Consider the following 19659-nt stretch of genomic DNA (forward strand, 5'->3'; position numbering starts at 1 on the left):
ACTGGCCTAAAATAAATGAATTGTTGGAAAATATTTTATAACATATGTTACTTTAAATTAGCTTAGCAAATTACCAGTATAAAGAGTAGCAGAAACCAGAAAGCCTCTGTGGCAACTGAAATGTATAACTTGGTCCCAAAATGTTCATCAAGTTGGCAAGCGATTAGGAATAATTCTGCATGTTGCACCTTTTGCCTTTTAAGAGAATCATACTCAGATTTGTAAGAATATGTGAACTGGGCCAGTTTCTTCAAAATATTCAAATATTTTTTAGCATGTTATCAAATTATTTTATTTTAGGTTGGTGCAGCGCTTAGACCAGCTTTTACTTCTGAAACACCACCTGATGTAACAGCAAAAGCATGCCAGGCAAGTTTTTTAAAACTATATATATATATAGAATTCAAATTTCATCAACTCTTGACCAATCACAGGTAAAACTTGATAAAGATTATATCTTTATCTTGTCTCTTAAAAATTAGTATTTGAGACTGCTTCACCTCTGAACATTAAATATGATTGCATAATGGGTTTGCCAGAGCAGAGAGAAAGCTAATAACCTAAGTAAGTAAGTAAATAAGAGAGCACAAACCCAGGCATAGTGTTTTGTAGCATTACAAAAATAACTATATTGTTTGCTGTTCTGTCATACTAGGTTTGCAGTGCCTGGATAGCAAGTGGTGTAGTAAGTGACCCTAGTGACCTTCAGAGGGTTCATCAATTGCTTGTGACATCCTTGACCAAAATACAGGCGGGACAAGAAGCCCAAAGTCAACTGTACAATGAAGGCACATCAGTTATGGAGATCCTAGCTGTGTTGAAAGCTTGGGCAGAGGTACTTTTTAATATACATATTTATGGTAGCACTAGCACTTTGCAATTATAACTTGTGGATCAGACATTTGAATATCTACAGGGGTCAACTTCCAGTTTTGAGTTGTGGTGTTTGGCAAAAACATCTGGATTTCACCATGATGTTCAAGGAATTGGAGAGCATTCCTATTTGCTTATACTGAGTCAGACCATTGGTCCATTCAGTTGTCAGGGCTGGAGTCAGATGAAAGTGAACACGAAGAAGCAGAGTCAGTTGCTAGTGAAGTTAACTGTTTATTCAAGGAACAGGCATACAACTCAGCAACACTTCCCAGTAGGTCTTGCCCCTATATTCAATGGCCTATCAATGAGACTGTCCTTTCATGTTGTTGTTTCAACAGGTCTATATAGTTGCAGTACAAAGGCAGAAAAAGCAAATCGACGTCAACAGACCACCCTTGGTAATAAACATCACAGAGGAGAGCTGCAGGGATCAAATATCTCCAGTGGATGAACTTCTGGAGCTAGTCCAAGCAGATCTGGGCAATCTGAGCAAACTCTGGCTTGCTGCACTCCAGGATTATACTCTCTTAACTTTGCCTTCAGAATTTGCCTCTCAACTTCCTGCTGAAGGTAGGCAGGCAAATAGAACAATACAATTTCATTTCATTCATTAATCTATTATATTTCTATGCTGCTTTTCACTCACATGAGTCACAAAGCAGCTTACAAAGAATAACAATAATAAAACATCACAATTACAACATAAATCGTATAAAATAAGTAGCAAATCGTCAGCAAAACAATTGCAAATCAACAGTAAAACAACCACCTTCTGTAAAATACTGTTAACAAAACGGCTAAAAATTAAGCTAAACATCACAAGTCATAAGATTCACAAGGCATTGTTGCACTCATAATCCACAAAACAAGATTAACAAACAACCCAAAACAAACTAAGCACTGTTGAATTCTCTCTCTCTCTCTCTCTCTCTCTCTCTCTCACACACACACACACACACACACACACACACACACACACTCTTCCCCACCCCCATGACTCAGTTCATCAAAATACATACACATAAAATACATACTAATTTTGTTGCCACATAGTTTGGGCCTGATTCAGTAAATTAGAATGTAGCCAATAAAATTTAAATGAAATTTTCAAAAGTGTGGGTGCATAAGTGATAAGATGTCTGTAAGATTGCAGACTTTAAAAAGAAGTTTACTGAAGTCATCTCTGATGATTTGTGAATATTACTTTTAAAGAATAACTGGCCAAACCTTCCTCATTGTTTAACCATAAAAAGTGTAATTAAAGTAGTAATACAAAGCTACCTTGAGCTGTTTGGAATATGTAAACATTTGTTGCTTTTAATTGTAGGTGGTGCTTTCTATACTGCAGAGACAATTGAAAATTCGAGACCACACTATCAAAACTCCTGGGCATTGATTCTCCATGCAACAGCATTGTGGCTTACCAGCACAGGTTTTCTTGTAGGTGACTCAGATGAAGGTCTAACTAACCTTTCTCGACCTGTCACCCCAACTACAATGTGTCAAGATTCAACATCTAGAGCTGCTGTAAAATCACCTGAAGACGTGAACACTGATAGATTCCATCTTGTTTTGGGTTAGTAAATGCATGAACTTTTCCTGGTGTTATTTTCTCATGTAATTTTTCTGATTGTCGTTGGAAATCAGTATGAGCTGTTAGGCACATGTTGAAGTGGTTAATATGCTACTGTTGATAAAATTCTGCATTGTATGGGATTACTACAAAATTTCACCATTATTTCATTGAATCAAGCCAGTGGTCCATCTAATTGAGGTAATTGTCCCATCTAACTGAGAACTGTTAACCCAGAATGTCAGAGGAACTGAAACCCAGTTCTCCCAGTCTCTGGGAATTGGAATTTTATTTACTTACATCTTATTTGTTAAAAGATTTCTAATCCGCCCTTCATGTTGAATGATCTCAGGGTGTATAACAATTTACAACAAAGCAAAACTGAAACATACAGTTGGAAGAGTACTAATATATACTCGTCCCAGCACAGGCCCAATAAAAATCATATTTCAAATGCCTGGTGCAAAAATCTGGCACCAAAAGATGGATAACAACAGCACAAGTCAAATTTCAGGGGCCAGATATTTCCAAACCAGTCGATTGACTGATGTTTTATTGGAAATTCAACTCTGATTCTGTTCACAGCATAATTTCTCTCCTCTCTTCTTAGGAATTAGTGTGGAATTTCTATGTTCTCCTCGGTCAGATGCAGGAATGGAAAATATTACTTCTTGCCTACATGCCTTACGGGTGCTGCTTGATGTTCCTTGGCCAAGGTCTAAGATTGGTGGCGATCAGGTAACAATCTATTGGAAATCCTAAGTATGAATTGGGCAACAATTTTTTACTTTTTGAATGTTGTCTAGATTTCTACAACTCGTTTAGGGTATTTTTGCACTGCTGAATCAGGAAATGGCATCCGTTTCTCTCCATCAGGTCAGGTTTACTATAAACTGAATGGTGGGCATTGATAAAGGTAAGTACATGTAAATTGCATGTTGCTTCACCATTTTCAGGGTGAAGTTCAGGGCTTGAACTTCCGTTTCTTGGAACTCCTGGAATGCTCAGTGGCAGGGAAGTCTCTCTTCAGAGTCCAACAGTAGTCAGCCATCATGACTGCATCCCAGCGACTCTGATACCTGGTCTCCATCTCTTTCATGTCCTGATGGAATCTCTCCCCCTGCTCCTCACTCATTGAACCCAGGTTCTCAGGAAACCGGTCCATATGTGAAAATAGGTAGTGCATCTTGACACTCATGTTGCAGCCCAGGTTTCTGAAACAGTCAGCATGTTGTTGACAAGTTCTGCGTAGTTTCTGGCCTTATTGTTGCCAAGAAAGTTCTTCACTACCAGAACAAATGCCTTCCACGCTTCCAGTTCCACTTCGTTCATTGAGTTTCCGAACTCTGGATCTCTGATGAGCTGACGGATCTGAGGACCGTCAAAGATGCCAGCTTTCAACTTCTCCATGGTCAATCCTGGAAAAGCCTGGCACAAGTAAGTGAAGCAGTCACCATCCTTGTTCAGAGCCTTGGTGAACTGCTTGATTAAGCCGAGCTTGATATGCAGCGGTGGGAAGAGTATTCTGTCTCTGTCCACCAGAGGGTCGTTGATGACGTTCCTTTCTTTGCAAGGCACCAGTTCCTCCTGCACAGGCCAGTCCTTCTTTGTGTAATGCTGAGCACGGTCCCTACTATCCCACATGCACAGAAAACATGGGTACTTGGTGAAGCCAGACTGTTGTCCCAATAAAAAGTTCACCATCTTCAGGTCAACACAAATAAACCACTTATGCTGATCATAACCAATTTTCTCCAGCACATACTTCACCGCTTCATAGTTCTCCTTCAGTGTACTCGAGTGAGCCAGGGGTATAGAGGCAAACTGGTTGCCGTTGTGTAGCAGAACACATTTCAGTGATCACTTGCTGCTGTCAATGAACAGTCTCCAATCTTTGGGTTCGTACTGTGGCACTCCAAGCTTGAGCAGAAGCTGCTCAATATCTGCACAGTACACCAAGTCCTTCTCTTCCGAGAAAAAACAGAGGTACTCTTGATGCCTGTTGCGCAAGAAGCTGATGCGAGCACTGTCAGAGAGGAGGTTTTTTCCCTTGAATCTGGATGCCAACAGTTCGGCAGAGTTCTTTGACAAGCTGAGGTCGCGAACTAGATCATTCAACTCCTTTTGGGAAAATGGATGTGGAGCATCATCTTCAAGAACCACTTCCTCTTCTTCATGTCCTTCAACACTGGAGGCATCTTCGTCACTAATGTCAGGAAGTTCTCTGAAGATAGGCACTGGGATTTCATCACAATGAGCTACAGGACGACGTGCTGATTGAAGATCAGGATACTTCGTGGGGCGGCTGCCCCATTAACTTAGTTTTGATCCCCCAACTTTATGCTTTGCCGCACCAATTTATGGAAGATTTTGAGGTTTTATGACTTCAAACTAATCCCTTTTCGACATAATCACCCAGAACTATCGGACCTGAATACTTCTTGTCATTAAAATAATCATTTCCAATCAAAACAATTATTCGACATGGAATTTTACCCCCACCAACTTCTTCTAAAATGCTCCACACAAGCGTACATGTGAACAAAAACGTAAAAAAACGACATGTGGCCATAGCTCAAAAACTTGACCTGATTGAGCAAAACCAATGTGATTTTTGGATTCAGCGCATCAGATTCGTCCTAAATCAACTGAAAAAACACAGACAACAAATTTGTTGTTGACCAGTGTTAAGAATTGTTCGGTGTTAACAATAATTGCTTCTACCCGATGTCTCTAAGAAATTGCTTCCTTCGTTTTCTCTCATCGTGATTTCTCATGACATAATGTGAAGGACGCTTGAAATAGCCTCTGTGATACATTTCACCATGTGTGTTGCTGCATTGTGTGTTCCACACTTTTCCTGTTCCCCTTTATACAGGAGCTGAGTGTTGAGATGCTGAATGTTTTACATCGGCTTATAGTGACAAGAGAGTCCCCTGACATTCAACTTGCTGCTCTAGAAGTTGTTCGACAGATTCTTTTGGCAGCTCAGGAACATGTCAAGGAAAAACGGAGAAGTGCAGAAGGTATTGTTCTTGCTGGCATTTAACTTAATATGCTGGCTTTCCACGCACAAGGTGGCTTACATAAAATTGATCGAGGACAATACATAAAAACAAAGCAAAATACCAAAAAGAAAACAAACAGGAGAAAACCAATATCAGTTAAAAACAAGCAAGATCTCACACAATAAACGGTTGGGAGTTGCGAGCCACGCAGGTTTCATGCTTCTCTCTTCTCTGGCTCAAATTTCTCCTGCCACCCTTAAGCAGGGCCCTTCTTATTATGTGTTAGAATTGAATAAATATCTTATGACCATGGTAGGTAAAAATAAATAAATTGCTGCGGTTCTTTTCACTAGTAAAGGTAAAGGGACCCCTGACCATTAGGTCCAGTCGTGACTGACTCTGGGGTTGCAGCGCTCATCTCACTTTACTGGCCGAGGGAGCCGGCATACAGCTTCTGGGTCATGTGACCAGCATGACTAAGCCGCTTCTGGCGAACCAGAGCAGCGCACGGAAACGCCTTTTACCTTCCCGCCAGAGCGGTACCTACTTATCTACTTGCACTGGCATGCTTTCAAACTGCTAGGTTGGCAGGAGCAGGGACCGAGCAACGGGAGCTCACCCCGTCGCGGGGATTCGAACCGCCAACCTTCTGATCAGCAAGTCCTAGGCTCTGTCGTTTAACCCACAGCGCCACCTGTGTCTCTGTTTTCACTGGTAGCATAATGCTATTAGTAGATTTTTAACCTGTATTTCTAATTTATTTCCATATTTGTCCTGCGTTAGATTCTTTCTGAAAATGGGAGCTGCGCCCATATAGGATTATTTTAGTTAGTGATGGTAATTTAAGCCACCCTTCCTTTTAATAATGAACATATCTGTTAAGCATAGTATGCGTCAGTATTAATATACAGTGGTACCTCGGGTTACAAACACCTGGGGTTACAAACACTTCGGGTTACAGACTGCGCTAACCTGGAAGTAGTACCTCGGGTTAAGAATTTTGCCACAGGATGAGAACAGAAATTAATTGTGCGCTGGTGGCGTGGTGGCAGTGGGAGGCCCCATTAGCTAAAGTGGTACCTCAGGTTAAGAATGGTTTCACGTTAAGAACAGACCTCCGGAACTCATTAAGTTCTTAACCAGAGGTACCACTGTAGCTTGTTTTAACAGTTGGCATTCATACCCTACAAGTGAAACAACTTAACTGTTGTTTCTTTCTTCCCCAAAAACCTCACCAATTCTAATTGTGAAAGGGAGTTAAGAAAATCAAACATTCACACCATCCTCACAAAATTACAGTTTCTTGTGTTGGAGACAAACAAAGCAAAGTAAGTTCATGCAGTGCAGCTAAATGATGGAATTTGTTACCCCTTAGATGACTTTAAAAGGGGATTAAACAGATTCATGGTGGATAAAATTACCAGCAACAACTAGTCATGATGACTATGTACTGCCTCCAGGTTTAGAAGCAGCATACACCTCCAAGTAGCAGCTTTCTGTGGAGCGATTGCCATTGTGGGCAAAGAGGCTGCTGGATTAAACGGGCCTTTGGTGTGCTTACACAAGTGTTCTTCTTATGTATCGAATCCTCATGCTATGGCACAGCAGTAAAACTGGGAATAAAACTACTCTGTGAATTTGTAGTACAGCTATAGCAGGAGTGAAGCTAAATTGGGAGCTGTGATGCATGTTAACATGGAGTTCTGTTTTGCAAATTATGTGCCTCCACAGCAGGAAAAATCCAAATGCACACAACTGAAGCAATTGTAGGACAGCCAAATTTAAATAACAATTCGACACACAGCTGTGAGGCATTTGCGAGCTTTTTTGCGGAGAAGGTCCTGTCGCTCCGCCATGACCTCCCTGCCAATTTGGATACAATAAAGGAACTGGAGGCCCCTCGACTGTCCTCGGGTCCAGTACTGGACCACTTTGACCGATGTGGACAGACTCCTCCGAGCTGGAAAGCCCACCACTTGTCCTCTCGACCCGTGCCCGTCTTGGCTGATTAGAGCATGTCCAGACGAGGTGCGGGCCCCCCTGGGGGATATCATCAATTTGTCCCTTGGCACCGGGACATTCCCAGGGGAACTGAAGGAGGCAGTGGTGCGTCCGCTCTTAAAGAAAACATCATTAGATCCCTTAGATCTATCCAATTACCGCCCAGTTTCGAATCTTCCATTCCTGGGTAAGGTGATTGAGAGAGCGGTTGCTGAACAGCTTGGTAGGTTTCTGGATGAAACATCGGCTCTGGATCCATTCCAGTCCGGCTTCCGCGCTGGTCATGGGACCGAGACGGCTCTGGTCGCCCTAACAGATGATCTTCGTAGACAGCTGGATCGAGGCGGGTCGGGGCTGCTGATTCTTCTAGATCAGTCAGCAGCTTTCGACATGGTCGATCATGAACTTCTGGACCACCGCCTCGCCGACGTGGGGATCCAGGGCACAGTCCTTCAATGGCTGCGCTCGTTTCTCTCTGGTCGGGGACAGAGGGTGGCGCTTGGGGGGGAACTGTCATCCCGCCACTCCTTGGTGTGTGGAGTGCCTCAGGGTGCGATTCTCTCCCCGATGCTTTTTAACATCTTTATGCGCCCCCTCGCCCAGCTTGTCCGGAGTTTTGGGCTGGGCTGCCATCAGTATGCCGATGACACCCAACTCTATCTGTTGATGGATGGCCATCCTGACTCGGCCCCAGACACACTGATCAGATGCTTGGAAGCTGTGGCTGGATGGTTACGTGGGAGCCGGTTGAAGTTAAATCCTTCGAAGACAGAGGTCCTCTTGCTGGGACGGAGCGATATGGGATTGAGGGGGCAACTCCCGTCTCTTGCGGGGGTGCAATTAGTGCCAGCATCGTCCGTGAAGAGTTTGGGTGTAATCTTCGATACCTCCCTCTCTATGGAGGCGCAGATTACAGCTATAACAAAGGCGGCATTTTTTCATCTCCGCCAAGCTAAGCAGTTGGCCCCTTACCTCTCTCGCCCTGACCTAGCCACTGTGATCCATGCGACGGTCACCTCCAGACTGGATTATTGTAACTCGCTCTACGTGGGGCTGCCCTTGAGACTGACCCAGAAACTCCAGCGGGTGCAGAATGCCGCAGCGAGACTCCTTACGGGGTCCTCGCTGCGAGATCACATTCATCCGGTGCTATACCAGCTGCACTGGCTCCCGGTGGAGTACAGGATCAGGTTTAAGGTGCTGGTTTTAACCTTCAAAGCCCTATACGGCCTAGGACCCTCGTATCTACGGGACCGCCTCTCCTGGTATGCCCCACAGAGGAACTTACGGTCCTCAAATAAAAACATCTTGAAGGTCCCAGGCCTCAGAGAGGTTAGGCTGGCCTCAACTAGAGCCAGGGCTTTTTCGGCTGCGGCTCCAACCTGGTGGAACGCTCTGTCACAAGAGACAAGGGCCCTGCAGGACTTGACATCTTTCCGCAGGGCCTGCAAGACAGAGCTGTTCCACCAGGCCTTTGGTTGGGGCACAGCCTGACTCCCTCCTTTGGCAATCCTTACAATACTTTAGTTCAGTGTTTCCCAACCCGTGTTCCGCGGCACACTAGTGTGCCGTGGAACGTTGCCTTGTGTTCCGTGGGAGGGAGGCGGGCGAGTCGGGCGGTGAGAGGCGGGGCAGCGGCGGCGAGCACACGCGGGGCGGCGAGCACACGCGGGGCGGCGAGCGAGCGAGCTCCCACATCCCATCGCCGCTCGCTACTGGGCCTGCACTTCCGGGCCTGCCCCAGGAGGTGGGGTTGCGGGCATCACGCCCTTCCCCACGTGAGCGGGGAATCCCATCCGCCCCCACGTGAGCGGGGAATCCCATCTCAGCCCCCGCGAGAGCTGGGGAATCCCATCCGGCCACGCCTCCTGGCCAGCCAATCGGCTGGCTGGAGGGGGCGTGGCTTGCCCTATTTAGGGCCGGAGCGGAGGGGGCTCGCCCTCTCTTCTCCGGCTAGCCCCATCGCCGCTCGCTACTGGGCCTGCGCATGCTCGGCGAGCACACGCGGGGCGGCGAGCGAGCGAATCCCATCCGCCCCCACATGAGCGGGGAATCCCATCTCAGCCCCCGCGAGAGCAGGGGAATCCCATCCGGCCACGCCTCCTGGCCAGCCAATCAGCTGGCTGGAGGGGGCGTGGCTTGCCCTATTTAGGGCCGGAGCGGGTGTGCCGCGAGATTTTTTTCATGAAACAAGTGTGCCTTTGCCCAAAAAAGGTTGGGAAACACTGCTTTAGTTTATGGTTGCCATCAATTCTGATTTTAATTAATTCTTATGATGTTTTTATAATGTTGCACTATTTTAGTGTTGTTAGCCGCCCTGAGCCCGGCTTCGGCTGGGGAGGGCGGGATATAAATAAAATTTATTATTATTATTATTATTATTATTCCCTGTTGACCTCTGCTTCCATTTCCCTCCCTCTTTCGCTTCCTTTGTGTCTGTTATTAGACAGCAAGAGCCTTGAGGTAGGGACCTGTCAGACCTGTTCTTTGTAAAGCATCATCTACATAGATGGCATTATTTTCATAAGTAATATATGTGGCATTGCCTTTTAAATGCTTTAGAAAAGAACTCTGTGGCATGGTTTCTGCTGGGAGAACCTTCCTTTGTAAAAGCACAGGAGGTTTCTATCCCTCATGGGTGCAAGTGACTGTCCTGTTCTATTTATTTGCCTACTTTCTGAAGAACTCCAGGTATCTTAGAATTCACAGTATCAAAATAATGTGTCAGATAAAAGCAACCCTCCAAGTTAAACCCAATTTATAACACAAGCACACAACATTTACATCTGTTTCATGGCTTGGACAACCCAGCCAGATGGGCAGGGTATAAATAATAAAATTATTATTATTACTTATATGGGACTGACACTGATAAATGTGTCCAGTTTCCTCTGGAGTTGCACGTGAGGTATATAATCTCAATGCTGTTAGTTCTGACAGGACTCATTACTGGTGTTTAGGAGAAAAATGTGTGCTTGAGGTTTTATTATTGGTGTTTTAATTGTATTTTGATGGTGATTGTTTAATAAGGTTTTGTTGTATGGAAACCACTCATGATGGGAAAGCAATATACAAAAATATTTATATAAATAAAGAAGCCGCAGGTGCTGGGGCAAAATAAAAATGCCTTCAGCAGGTGCCAAAAGGAATACGATACAGGTGCCTGCCTGATATCAATAGGCAGGGACTTCCATAGTCCTGGTGCTGCCACACTAAAAGATCAAGATCTTTCAGATGTGGTGCAGGTATTATGTGCCACATGTAAAAGGGCCAGTTCTGCCGATTGCAGCAGTTGCATGGGCACATAGGGAGTAAGACGATCTTGTAGGTAAACTGCTCTCCAAGTTGTTAAGAGCTTTATATATGAACACATTGAACTCAGCCTGGTAAGCAGATCAAGACCTCTCAGCCCGGATGCTTATATGCTGACAAGGCCTCACTCCTATCTATCTCTGTCCTTCCATTTTAGTTGATGATGGAGCTGAAGAGAAGGAAACCTTGCCGGAATTTGGAGAAGGCAAAGACACAGGGGGGCTGATACCTGGAAAGTCCTTAGTCTTTGCAACCCTGGAGATGTGTGTGTGCATTCTCGTAAGGCAGTTGCCTCAGCTGAACCCTAAGATAACGGGCAGCCCTGGAATTACATCTGGAAAGCCTCAATTGTTATCGGAGAATGGAAGCAGACTAGTATCAGTGGCATTAGGAATCCTCTCTGATGTTCCTGCAGTCTGCTCACCAGAAGGTAGGATGCTCCCAAGATGTTTCATTGGGGAGGAAGAAAGAGGCAGTGTAGGGAGCGATCCTCCCATTCTAGGAATGCAAGCTCATTGTTTATCCTTTGTTTCATGTGCACCGGGAGCTATTTCTTCTTAACCATGATATTTTCATCACCCCCTTCTCATATCCTACAGGAAGCATTGCCGTTCTTCCTACTATCTTGTACCTGATTATTGGAGTCCTCAGAGAAACTGCTGTGAAATTACCCACAGGCCAGTTGCCTTTGACTGTTGCTTCATCGTTACAAGCTCTTAAAGGAGTGCTGTCTTCTCCCATGGCCCGGGCAGAGAAGAGCCGGACTGCTTGGAACGAAATGCTCCGCAGTGCTTTGGTTACTATTCTTAACTTTTGGGATCAAGGTATTAAGGCTGAGGAAGGTGTTTGGTATATAACTCAAGACAGTATAAGAGTGGGGGATGAGGTCTGCCAACAATTAAATATCATAAACACCACACCAGTGAGTGACTCCTAGTACTCTGTCTAGTACTAGAACTGTCTGGGTACAAAAAACGAAGTCTGGCATCTGAACAAGTTTCTGGTAACTGGCATGTGGCAGTTGGGTTGCTGAAGAAGATAGGGGGCTGGCTTCTTCTCCCCTGATGGTGATCTGCTGCTTCTTAGACCTTGCCGCCTCCTTTACCCACAGTCCCTACTTTGCTTTCTCAATCCCACTGCACTTAGGGCAGAACTTGGCTTACACACATTTCTTCCCCTTGTCAGACCCTTCTTCCATACCTGTCTTTGCTTTCTCTACCGTTTTGATGTTGTACATCTTTTTAGAGCCGAGCACCTTCTGTTCCCGCCTTCTACTCACTTTTCTTCTCTTTTTTTCAAAAGCCTTTGGATGCCACTCGTTGTTCACACCTTTCCTTCTTTTTCTCCCAATGGACTTCCCTGGAAGAATGACTTAATCAGAGTTGAGGCTTCCCAGAGCACACCTGAGTAAGGCTCAGCTCTGGAAAGATACATGGTAGTAGTAGCAGCAGTAGTAGTAATGTATATGAAGTTGTCATGTTAAGACAGATGACCTGTCCGGCCCATTATCCAGCCTATTTGGGCTGGCCAACATCTTAGGCAGAGGTCTCATCCATGGCATATCCTTAACTGTAGATGACTAAAAAAGTTCTGAAAAGTTATCCACCCTTGCTCTATATTGTAGCTTTTTAATAAAAAGCAAATGCATACAATTCACTGGGGGGGGATCTGACTGAAGAGGAGGGCTCAAACATTCTTCAGCAATAGTTCATGCTGAGTAAAAGTTCTTAAGAGTATCTAATGTACATTCTTAAAAATATGTGTTTATCTGCTAACTGTGTTTAACTAAATATGTGTTGATTTGTGATACAACTGATCTTAGCATATTGATTTATGCATTCTGATTAATGAAATGCTCCAGTTTCAGAACACAAATTTAAGATTGTTTTTAATTGGTAGATGGTGCTCATCAAGAGTTGGATGAAGGTAGTCTGCTGACTGCAGTCACAATATTCATTTTGTCTACAAGTCCAGAAGTTGCTACCATGGAGTGCCTTCAGAAGTGTTGCATTGAAAAGTTTCAGTCAGCAATGGAATCTAAAGATCCTATTGTAAGTCCTGCATATTGTTTTTATTGTTTAGAACTCTACAATTGCTATGTTTTTATGTTCAGCCTTGAATGATTTATTTAGAATGCTTCTATCTCACTATATAGCCTAGGAGGCCCTCAAAGCAGCTTGATTCTCAAAATAAAAGTTCACATTCAGGTTTGGTATCAGGAACAGTAATAACATGGCAACACTAGGGAGTCTGAATTATTCTGGTGAAATTTCCTGCCCTCATCCTTAGTCTTCCCTGGTGTCCACATTCAGCCCCAGCCTACTAGGCAGCAGAGCCCACTGATTATCACTGAGGCAAGAGTAGGGCTAAATAGTAGGAAATCTCTCAGCCCATGATGAAGGCAGATCTTTGTCTTGCACTGAAAGGCAGCTGCCTCCACCATCTGAAGTAAAGTGAATGGCCACAGGGGAAAGGGTCTTTTCACCTGTGATGCATATATAGTATATAGTACATCTTGTGGAAAAGCTAAAAAGTATGCTTCCTTCTGTTTGATACTGAAGGATTGTTGTTTTTTGTACAGATCTCAGCACTTCTATTTTGATTTGGGCAATATGGAGTCCTTAACACAACCCCAGAGTTGGCCACGACTGGACCTAATGGTCAGGGGTCCCTTTACCTTTACCTTTTAAGTTCAGGGATGCGGGTGGCACTATGGGTTAAACCACTGAACCTAGGACTTGCCGATCAGAAGGTTGCCGGTTCGAATCCCCGCGACGGGGTGAGCTCCCGTTGTTTGGGCCCTGCTCCTGCCAACCTAGCAGTTCGAAAGGCATGTCAAAGTGCAAGTAGATAAATAGGTACCGCTCCGGCGGGAAGGTAAACAGCATTTCCGTGTGCTGCTCTGGTTTGCCAGAAGTGGCTTAGTCATGCTGGCCACATGACCCAGAAGCTGTACGCCGGCTCCCTCGGGCAGTAAAGCGAGATGAGTGCCGCATCCCCAGAGTCGGCCATGACTGGACCTAATGGTCAAGGGGTCCCTTTACCTTTTAAGTTCAGGATCACTGCACATAGAACAGCTTACAGCTACCAGAAAGAGGGGGGAAAGACAGTGTACTCATATATGCTGGTATCTGGCAACACACCTGCATTAATACGCCTAATTTACTCTGTCTGGTCTTTTCCTGCCGTATCTGAAAGCAGATCTTGCTACTGACATTGGTGCAGTCTTCTGCTTCTGATAAATGTACTGATGCACAGGGCATCCCCCCACATGCAGTTCAGCAGTGCTCTCTAATACTACATTTTTGTGTTTTAACTTGGAATTTTCCTTTTTCTTTTTAGGTGCAACTTAAATGCTACCAGCTTCTCCTTACTATTTTCCAGTATCCAAATCGAACTATCTCATATCCTTACATTCATTCATTGGCATCATCAATTGTTTGCAAACTGCAGGAAACTGAGAAAGTCAAGCCTGAGAATTCTGCTGAACTTCAGGTTATTCAGGAAGGGATAAAAGTTGTGGCTGCTGTTATAGCTCTCGCTGAGGAGGAACATCGTAAGTGTCTTTTGGAGGGCAAAATAGACTGACATCTGGAATCAGTTGCTAATTAAAATATGTCTCTGTTAATGCAATTTCAGTTGTGACAACATATTAAGGACTCATGACAGTGCTAATCTGTTAACATTTCATCACTTGGAGACTACTTCTAAAAGTATTCTTTAAATTATTACTATTCTAGCAAATGCATGCAGTGTTGGAAAAACCTTCTGAACACAATATGCTATGTAGAGAATGTGCACCTTAAGGAGATGGTGCCAAACTGGTGATTTGCTGTGTCATATCGGCTAGTCTGTCCTACTGTACACTCAGTGCTTTGATCTACCCTGTCCCCACTTGGATGATCAGAAACATTTTCATGCTTCTCCTCATAGTTTTATTCCAAAATGGATGTTCTCCAGCTATCTGTTTCCCCCAGTTTAAAAGCTGCTGAGTCCTTTTTTTTGATGTCAAGAGCAAGGAGTGGTGTGGCTCCATTGCTGTTCATGTGAGGCCCTTCCCTTTTATATAGACCCAGCTTGCCCCCAAAACATGACCCAGAGTCTAACAAATCCAAATTCCTCCTCCTGACACCACCATCTTGTTCATTTGGTGAAACCCCTCAGCTTTTCCTGTCTAGTTTGCCCTGTGCCTGGAACGGGTAGCGTTTTGGAGAACTATCTTGGACATTCTGGATTCCAGCTTCCTATCTAGCAACCTGAATGTCACGTCTAGATCTGTCGTAGTTGGGGGCTCATTTTCACAGAAAAAGTTTATTGTCAGCCACATTGTGTTACTCTTCCCTGGGCAATTTTAAATTTGTGACAATTATATTAGGTTTTAAGGAGAAAGGGCGTGGTAGAAGAGCAGTCAATCACTAAATATGATCCCACTCAATTACTTCAGTCTGTGGAAATGGCACAGTTACGAGTGGCGCAACGTATTTGTTCTGCCCTTGCATGGCAGCCTTGGAACTCCCTGCTGATTGGCCTCAGGTAGTTGCCTTCGCTGTGCAGTATTCATTTTGGTGCCTGCTTTAAATGTTTTTGTTTAACTTGGGACATTCTGGATTCCAGCTTCCTATCTAGCAACCTGAATGTCACATCTAGGACTGCAAAACGACTGACAGTATGTTCCATGACTGCTGAACTCCCTGCCGATATTGTTTAGTAGAGAGAAATGCACACATTCATTAAGCCTAATTAAAAGTGTGCTTTTTTAAACTTTGTGTTGCCGCTGTTAATATATCAGCTAATTAACAATGGCCTTCCCTTTTGCAGAGGAAAACAATTAGGAATAGATGGGGCTAACTTAGAATTATCCGTTTTTGCGGTTGTGTTTTTAACCAGCTCAGTTCCATTAAAAGTCTGTGACATGATTATTATCTGTATTTTATTTATTATTTGCAACTTAAGGGCTGCAAAATGTCGCAGTTAAAACAAGTACAGTTATGAAGATGAAAAAGCACAAACTAACCAATAACAAAGCAAACCAAATGGTGGCACAGTACAATGCAAGAGGAGGTAAACTGCCCAGTCAGCGAAATGTCAGTGTAAATCACATATGCTAGGTTTAGTAGCCTGTAGACTATAGCCAAAGTCAAAAATACATTTTATTGTATCACTTGGGTTTTAAAATGCCATTAATAACTTTGCATTTACCTTTTTCCGTAGTCGGCAATCTCTTTGTATATAAATATTCTTTGGAGGAATTCTCTGCTTGATTCCAGATATTTGGCCTCAGAGTGCCACTAAGAAAAGGTGGGAAGGTCAGGTGGCAAGCAGCTGGAAGGGTACTTGCTACAGGCAGGGAAAAGTAAAGGTTCTTCTGTCACAGTAAAGCCACTTGTGAACCCCTTCTGAGGGCTTAAATTCAAAACCCACCCATGTTCCCACATTGAGATTGGCCCCAGGAAGGGCACTCATAGGGGGGGGGGGAAGCCCTCAATAACTAGTTGCAATAATGATTTTAATAGTGCAATCCACTGCATGGTTACTTAAAAGTAAAACCCGCTGGGTTTAGTGGGATTTGCTTTTATGTTTTGAACTGTAGCCTAAATGATGTTTAGTGATATCAATCATTTGTTTTTACTTTTTCACAGGAACTCAGCTTGTGGCTTGCTTCCTCCCTATCCTTATTTCTTTTCTTTTGGACGAGAACGCCCTAGGATCAGCTACGAGTTCAGTGAGGAGTCTTCATGAGTTTGCTTTACAGTACCTGATGCAGATTGGTCCACAATATTCCTTGGTCTTTAAAAAACTAATGGCTTCTTCTCCACCAATGAAGGCGAGGCTTGAATCGGCCGTGAAGGGCAATCAGGAAAGCATCAAGGACAAGGCAGCACCTAGGCATTCCAAGAACCCTGGGAAAAGTATTCAGCTAAAGACCAACTTTCTGTGAATAATATTTGAAATCCGAAGCACTTTGATCAAAGATGGCAAACTGTCCCTTTTCATTTCTAGCTGTCCTTATAATGAAGTACGGTTTTTATTTTAATTTCATTCTGCTAAACTTTGAAAATCAGCACATTATAACCCAATTCCAGAGATGTGCATGCATGTGCCTGCCTACCTACTGAGTCAGTCAGTAGTAGGAACTACATTCACAGCCATTACTGCTGTACAGTGGTGCCTCGCAAGACGAAAAGAATCCGTTCCGCGAGTCTCTTCGTCTTGCGGTTTTTTCGTCTTGCGAAGCAAGCCGCTTAGCGGATTAGCGCTATTAGCGGCTTAGCGGATCAGCTGTTAAGCGGCTTAGCGGATCAGCTGATAAGCGGCTTAGCGGATCAGCTGTTAAGCAGTTTAGCGGCTTAGGATCAGCTGATAAGCGGCTTAGCGGCTTGGGAAAGGGGGGGGAGGAAAAAAACCCTGCAGGAACTCGCAAGACATTTTCGTCTTGTGAAGCAAGCCCATAGGAAATTCGTTTTGCGAAGCACCTCCAAAACGGAAAACCCTTTCGTCTAGCGGGTTTTCCGTCTTGCGAGGCATTCGTCTTGCGGGGCACCACTGTATATGGACATGAGAAACCCATAGGCTGTGCATTCACAGTTCCCAATCCAGAAGAGGGTTTCTCCAGCTCAATCAGGGTGCAGACTTCAGTTTTTTACCATGCTACTAGCTTCTTTAAGTTCTCTCTCAGCACTCTGCAGCATTCTAGCCTAATGAAGATTTTATTAGAATATGTAGGAACCTTGACATGCTTATTTATTTCACACTTTGATATTAGCACAAATACATCAAAGGAAATCATGTCCGATTTGTCAATGCACAATGTAACAGAACCATCCATGCCCCCCTATATTGCTTTTTATTACCATTATTACTTTGGTTATCCATTCCCAGTGTGGAACTATCAACACTTTTAAAAAAAACAAACCACTTGTCATTTTTTAAAAGCAGTTTGCAGGTTAAGCATTGAGAGCTGCTTCAGCAAAAATACTAATGAATTACTGAGTACGTGTTCACGTTTAGCTCCCATGGAGTATGGTAAATGTGCATCTTTGACCATAAGCAGGAAAATTTATATCTTGCACTAGGATTAATGGCACAAAAATGTGGTTAGCTCAAGGTGGAGTGTTAATTCAGGGGGCAGCTGTTGCCACCAGGGCTCCAGGTTTGGAATATCGTTTGACTAGGCTCAGATACATAAATCTGGGATACTATTCAACACTAAGCCGCAGTAGTTGTTAAAAATACTAATACTGCAGTCACAGTTGAATTGTAATTTTAATTCATAAATTCCTTGCAATGCTGTAACATGTTCCAGCTGCTAATTTAGCAAATGACATCATTAAGAAAAAGTATTTGATGTTCTCTTGGTCTCTTGTGAACTGCCTTGGGATCTTCAAATGGAGGGCGACATACAAATTTAATAAATAAAAATAAAATAATAATAGTCCATAAAAGTGTGTAAAATTACTTTCGAGTATCTTAAATCCACACATGAAGCACTATTGGGGACTTTAAGTTCTCATGACTGTAATGAAGCTCCACTTATTATCTGAAGGATTTACATTTCCAAAGTTAAGCACATATACTTATGATTGAACATACCTTATACTACCCACAAAATCCCACCTAGGCAGGAAATATCTTCTTATATTTATCGTGCTAAAGAGGTGGTTAAAGCTTTCATATTTTGTTCAGAATATGAAAACTGCTCTGATGCACAGTTTCTCTGCATTCTCTATCATGATCATTTGATGATCTCCCCATGGGCAAATTTGATGTATCGACTCAGATGCATAGGAATCAAAGGGAGATTTGTTAAAGTGGGCTTGTATTGTATTCAGTTGCAAATGAGTCATTGGAATAAACAAAATGTTACATCTTAGCAGTGGATTGTATTTTAGTATAGAAGTCTATACTAATAGCGTGAGCTTTTAATTGTTTTAAGAATTGTATTGGCAACCATTGCCTTTTTGTGCCAGTATTATCTGAAATAAACCAAATGCTAAGATAATTACAGTATTTCCATCTTATAATAATCAGTAGAAAATAAAAAATATCATCCATAGAACTGAGACTCAGGAATGTGTACTGTATTTTGCTATACATTTTGTATATAAAATTGTAAATTGTACAGAATTGACCATTTGAACAAAATTCTAACAAGTCATTTTTCTAATTTACATAAAGCTAATTTTCTTCACTTAAATTGGTGTGCTTGCTATTTTATTAATAAAACCTGATTTTAATTTTTTTAAAACTACAACCCTTGTCTTAAGTACATTTTTAAACAAGTTGGTCTCTTAAACTATTACTTCTGTTCCTTCCCACATTTGGGATACCCTGGCATTCAGCTTCTCTATAGGCTTATCCACAGTTAACGTTTGCCTTGTTCTTTCCATGCAGAATCTTTTAATGTTCTGTGCCAAAGCTTTTTTAATAAATAAATAAATAAATAAAAACAAACCCCAGGCTTTCCCCACGAAAACCCACTCTTTAAAGCTGAATCGGAGCAAACATCAATCCGTGTTTTCCATTGAAGTTTGCTCCTATTGAGCTTTAAAGAGCAGGTTTCCACAGGGAAAGGAGAAAAGAAACAGGGTGCTCAGACACAGAGCTTTAAATTGCGGACTGTGCCTGGAAAGAGCGGAGGAAAGCTAAGTGTGGATAAAAGTGTGCTTTATTTAGAATTAAAATGTTAATAAGGAAGTGTTCTTCAATATAAGTGTACCATATTTTCAACATCTTGGTAGAACTTTCTGAAGGCTTTGAAATCAGTCAATCGTGGCTATTGGTGGTGTAACTGTGAACTTGTAACAAGTGGCTATACTAGACAGCAGTCTTTTACAAGTAGAGCATAAAGGGAACAACTGTTCTCAGCACCTGTTGTTCAGAGTTACTATA

At 43.1% G+C, this 19659-nt stretch overlaps 1 protein-coding gene across 2 annotated transcripts in view; it reads left to right on the forward strand.

Annotated features, from left to right (window-relative positions):
* HEATR5A (HEAT repeat containing 5A) overlaps positions 1-16924 on the forward strand; it is a 66362-nt gene extending 49438 nt beyond the window's left edge. Inside the window, exons 27-37 of one of the 2 annotated variants that reach the window (XM_082213409.1) lie at positions 301-369; positions 656-835; positions 1215-1446; positions 2204-2452; positions 3060-3187; positions 5328-5475; positions 10928-11200; positions 11370-11594; positions 12670-12821; positions 14113-14326; positions 16410-16924. In XM_082213409.1, coding sequence (XP_082069535.1) covers positions 301-369; positions 656-835; positions 1215-1446; positions 2204-2452; positions 3060-3187; positions 5328-5475; positions 10928-11200; positions 11370-11594; positions 12670-12821; positions 14113-14326; positions 16410-16708 — 2169 coding nt within the window. In that variant the 3' untranslated portion in view covers positions 16709-16924. The remainder of the gene's footprint in view (positions 1-300; positions 370-655; positions 836-1214; positions 1447-2203; positions 2453-3059; positions 3188-5327; positions 5476-10927; positions 11201-11369; positions 11595-12669; positions 12822-14112; positions 14327-16409) is intronic. The other variant, XM_082213410.1, reaches the window with a different exon arrangement.
* Positions 16925-19659: the final 2735 nt, after the last annotated feature.

The sequence above is a fragment of the Podarcis vaucheri genome (assembly GCF_965113315.1).
Source record: "Podarcis vaucheri genome assembly, chromosome: 1".
NCBI classification, from domain to species: Eukaryota; Metazoa; Chordata; class Lepidosauria; order Squamata; family Lacertidae; genus Podarcis; species Podarcis vaucheri.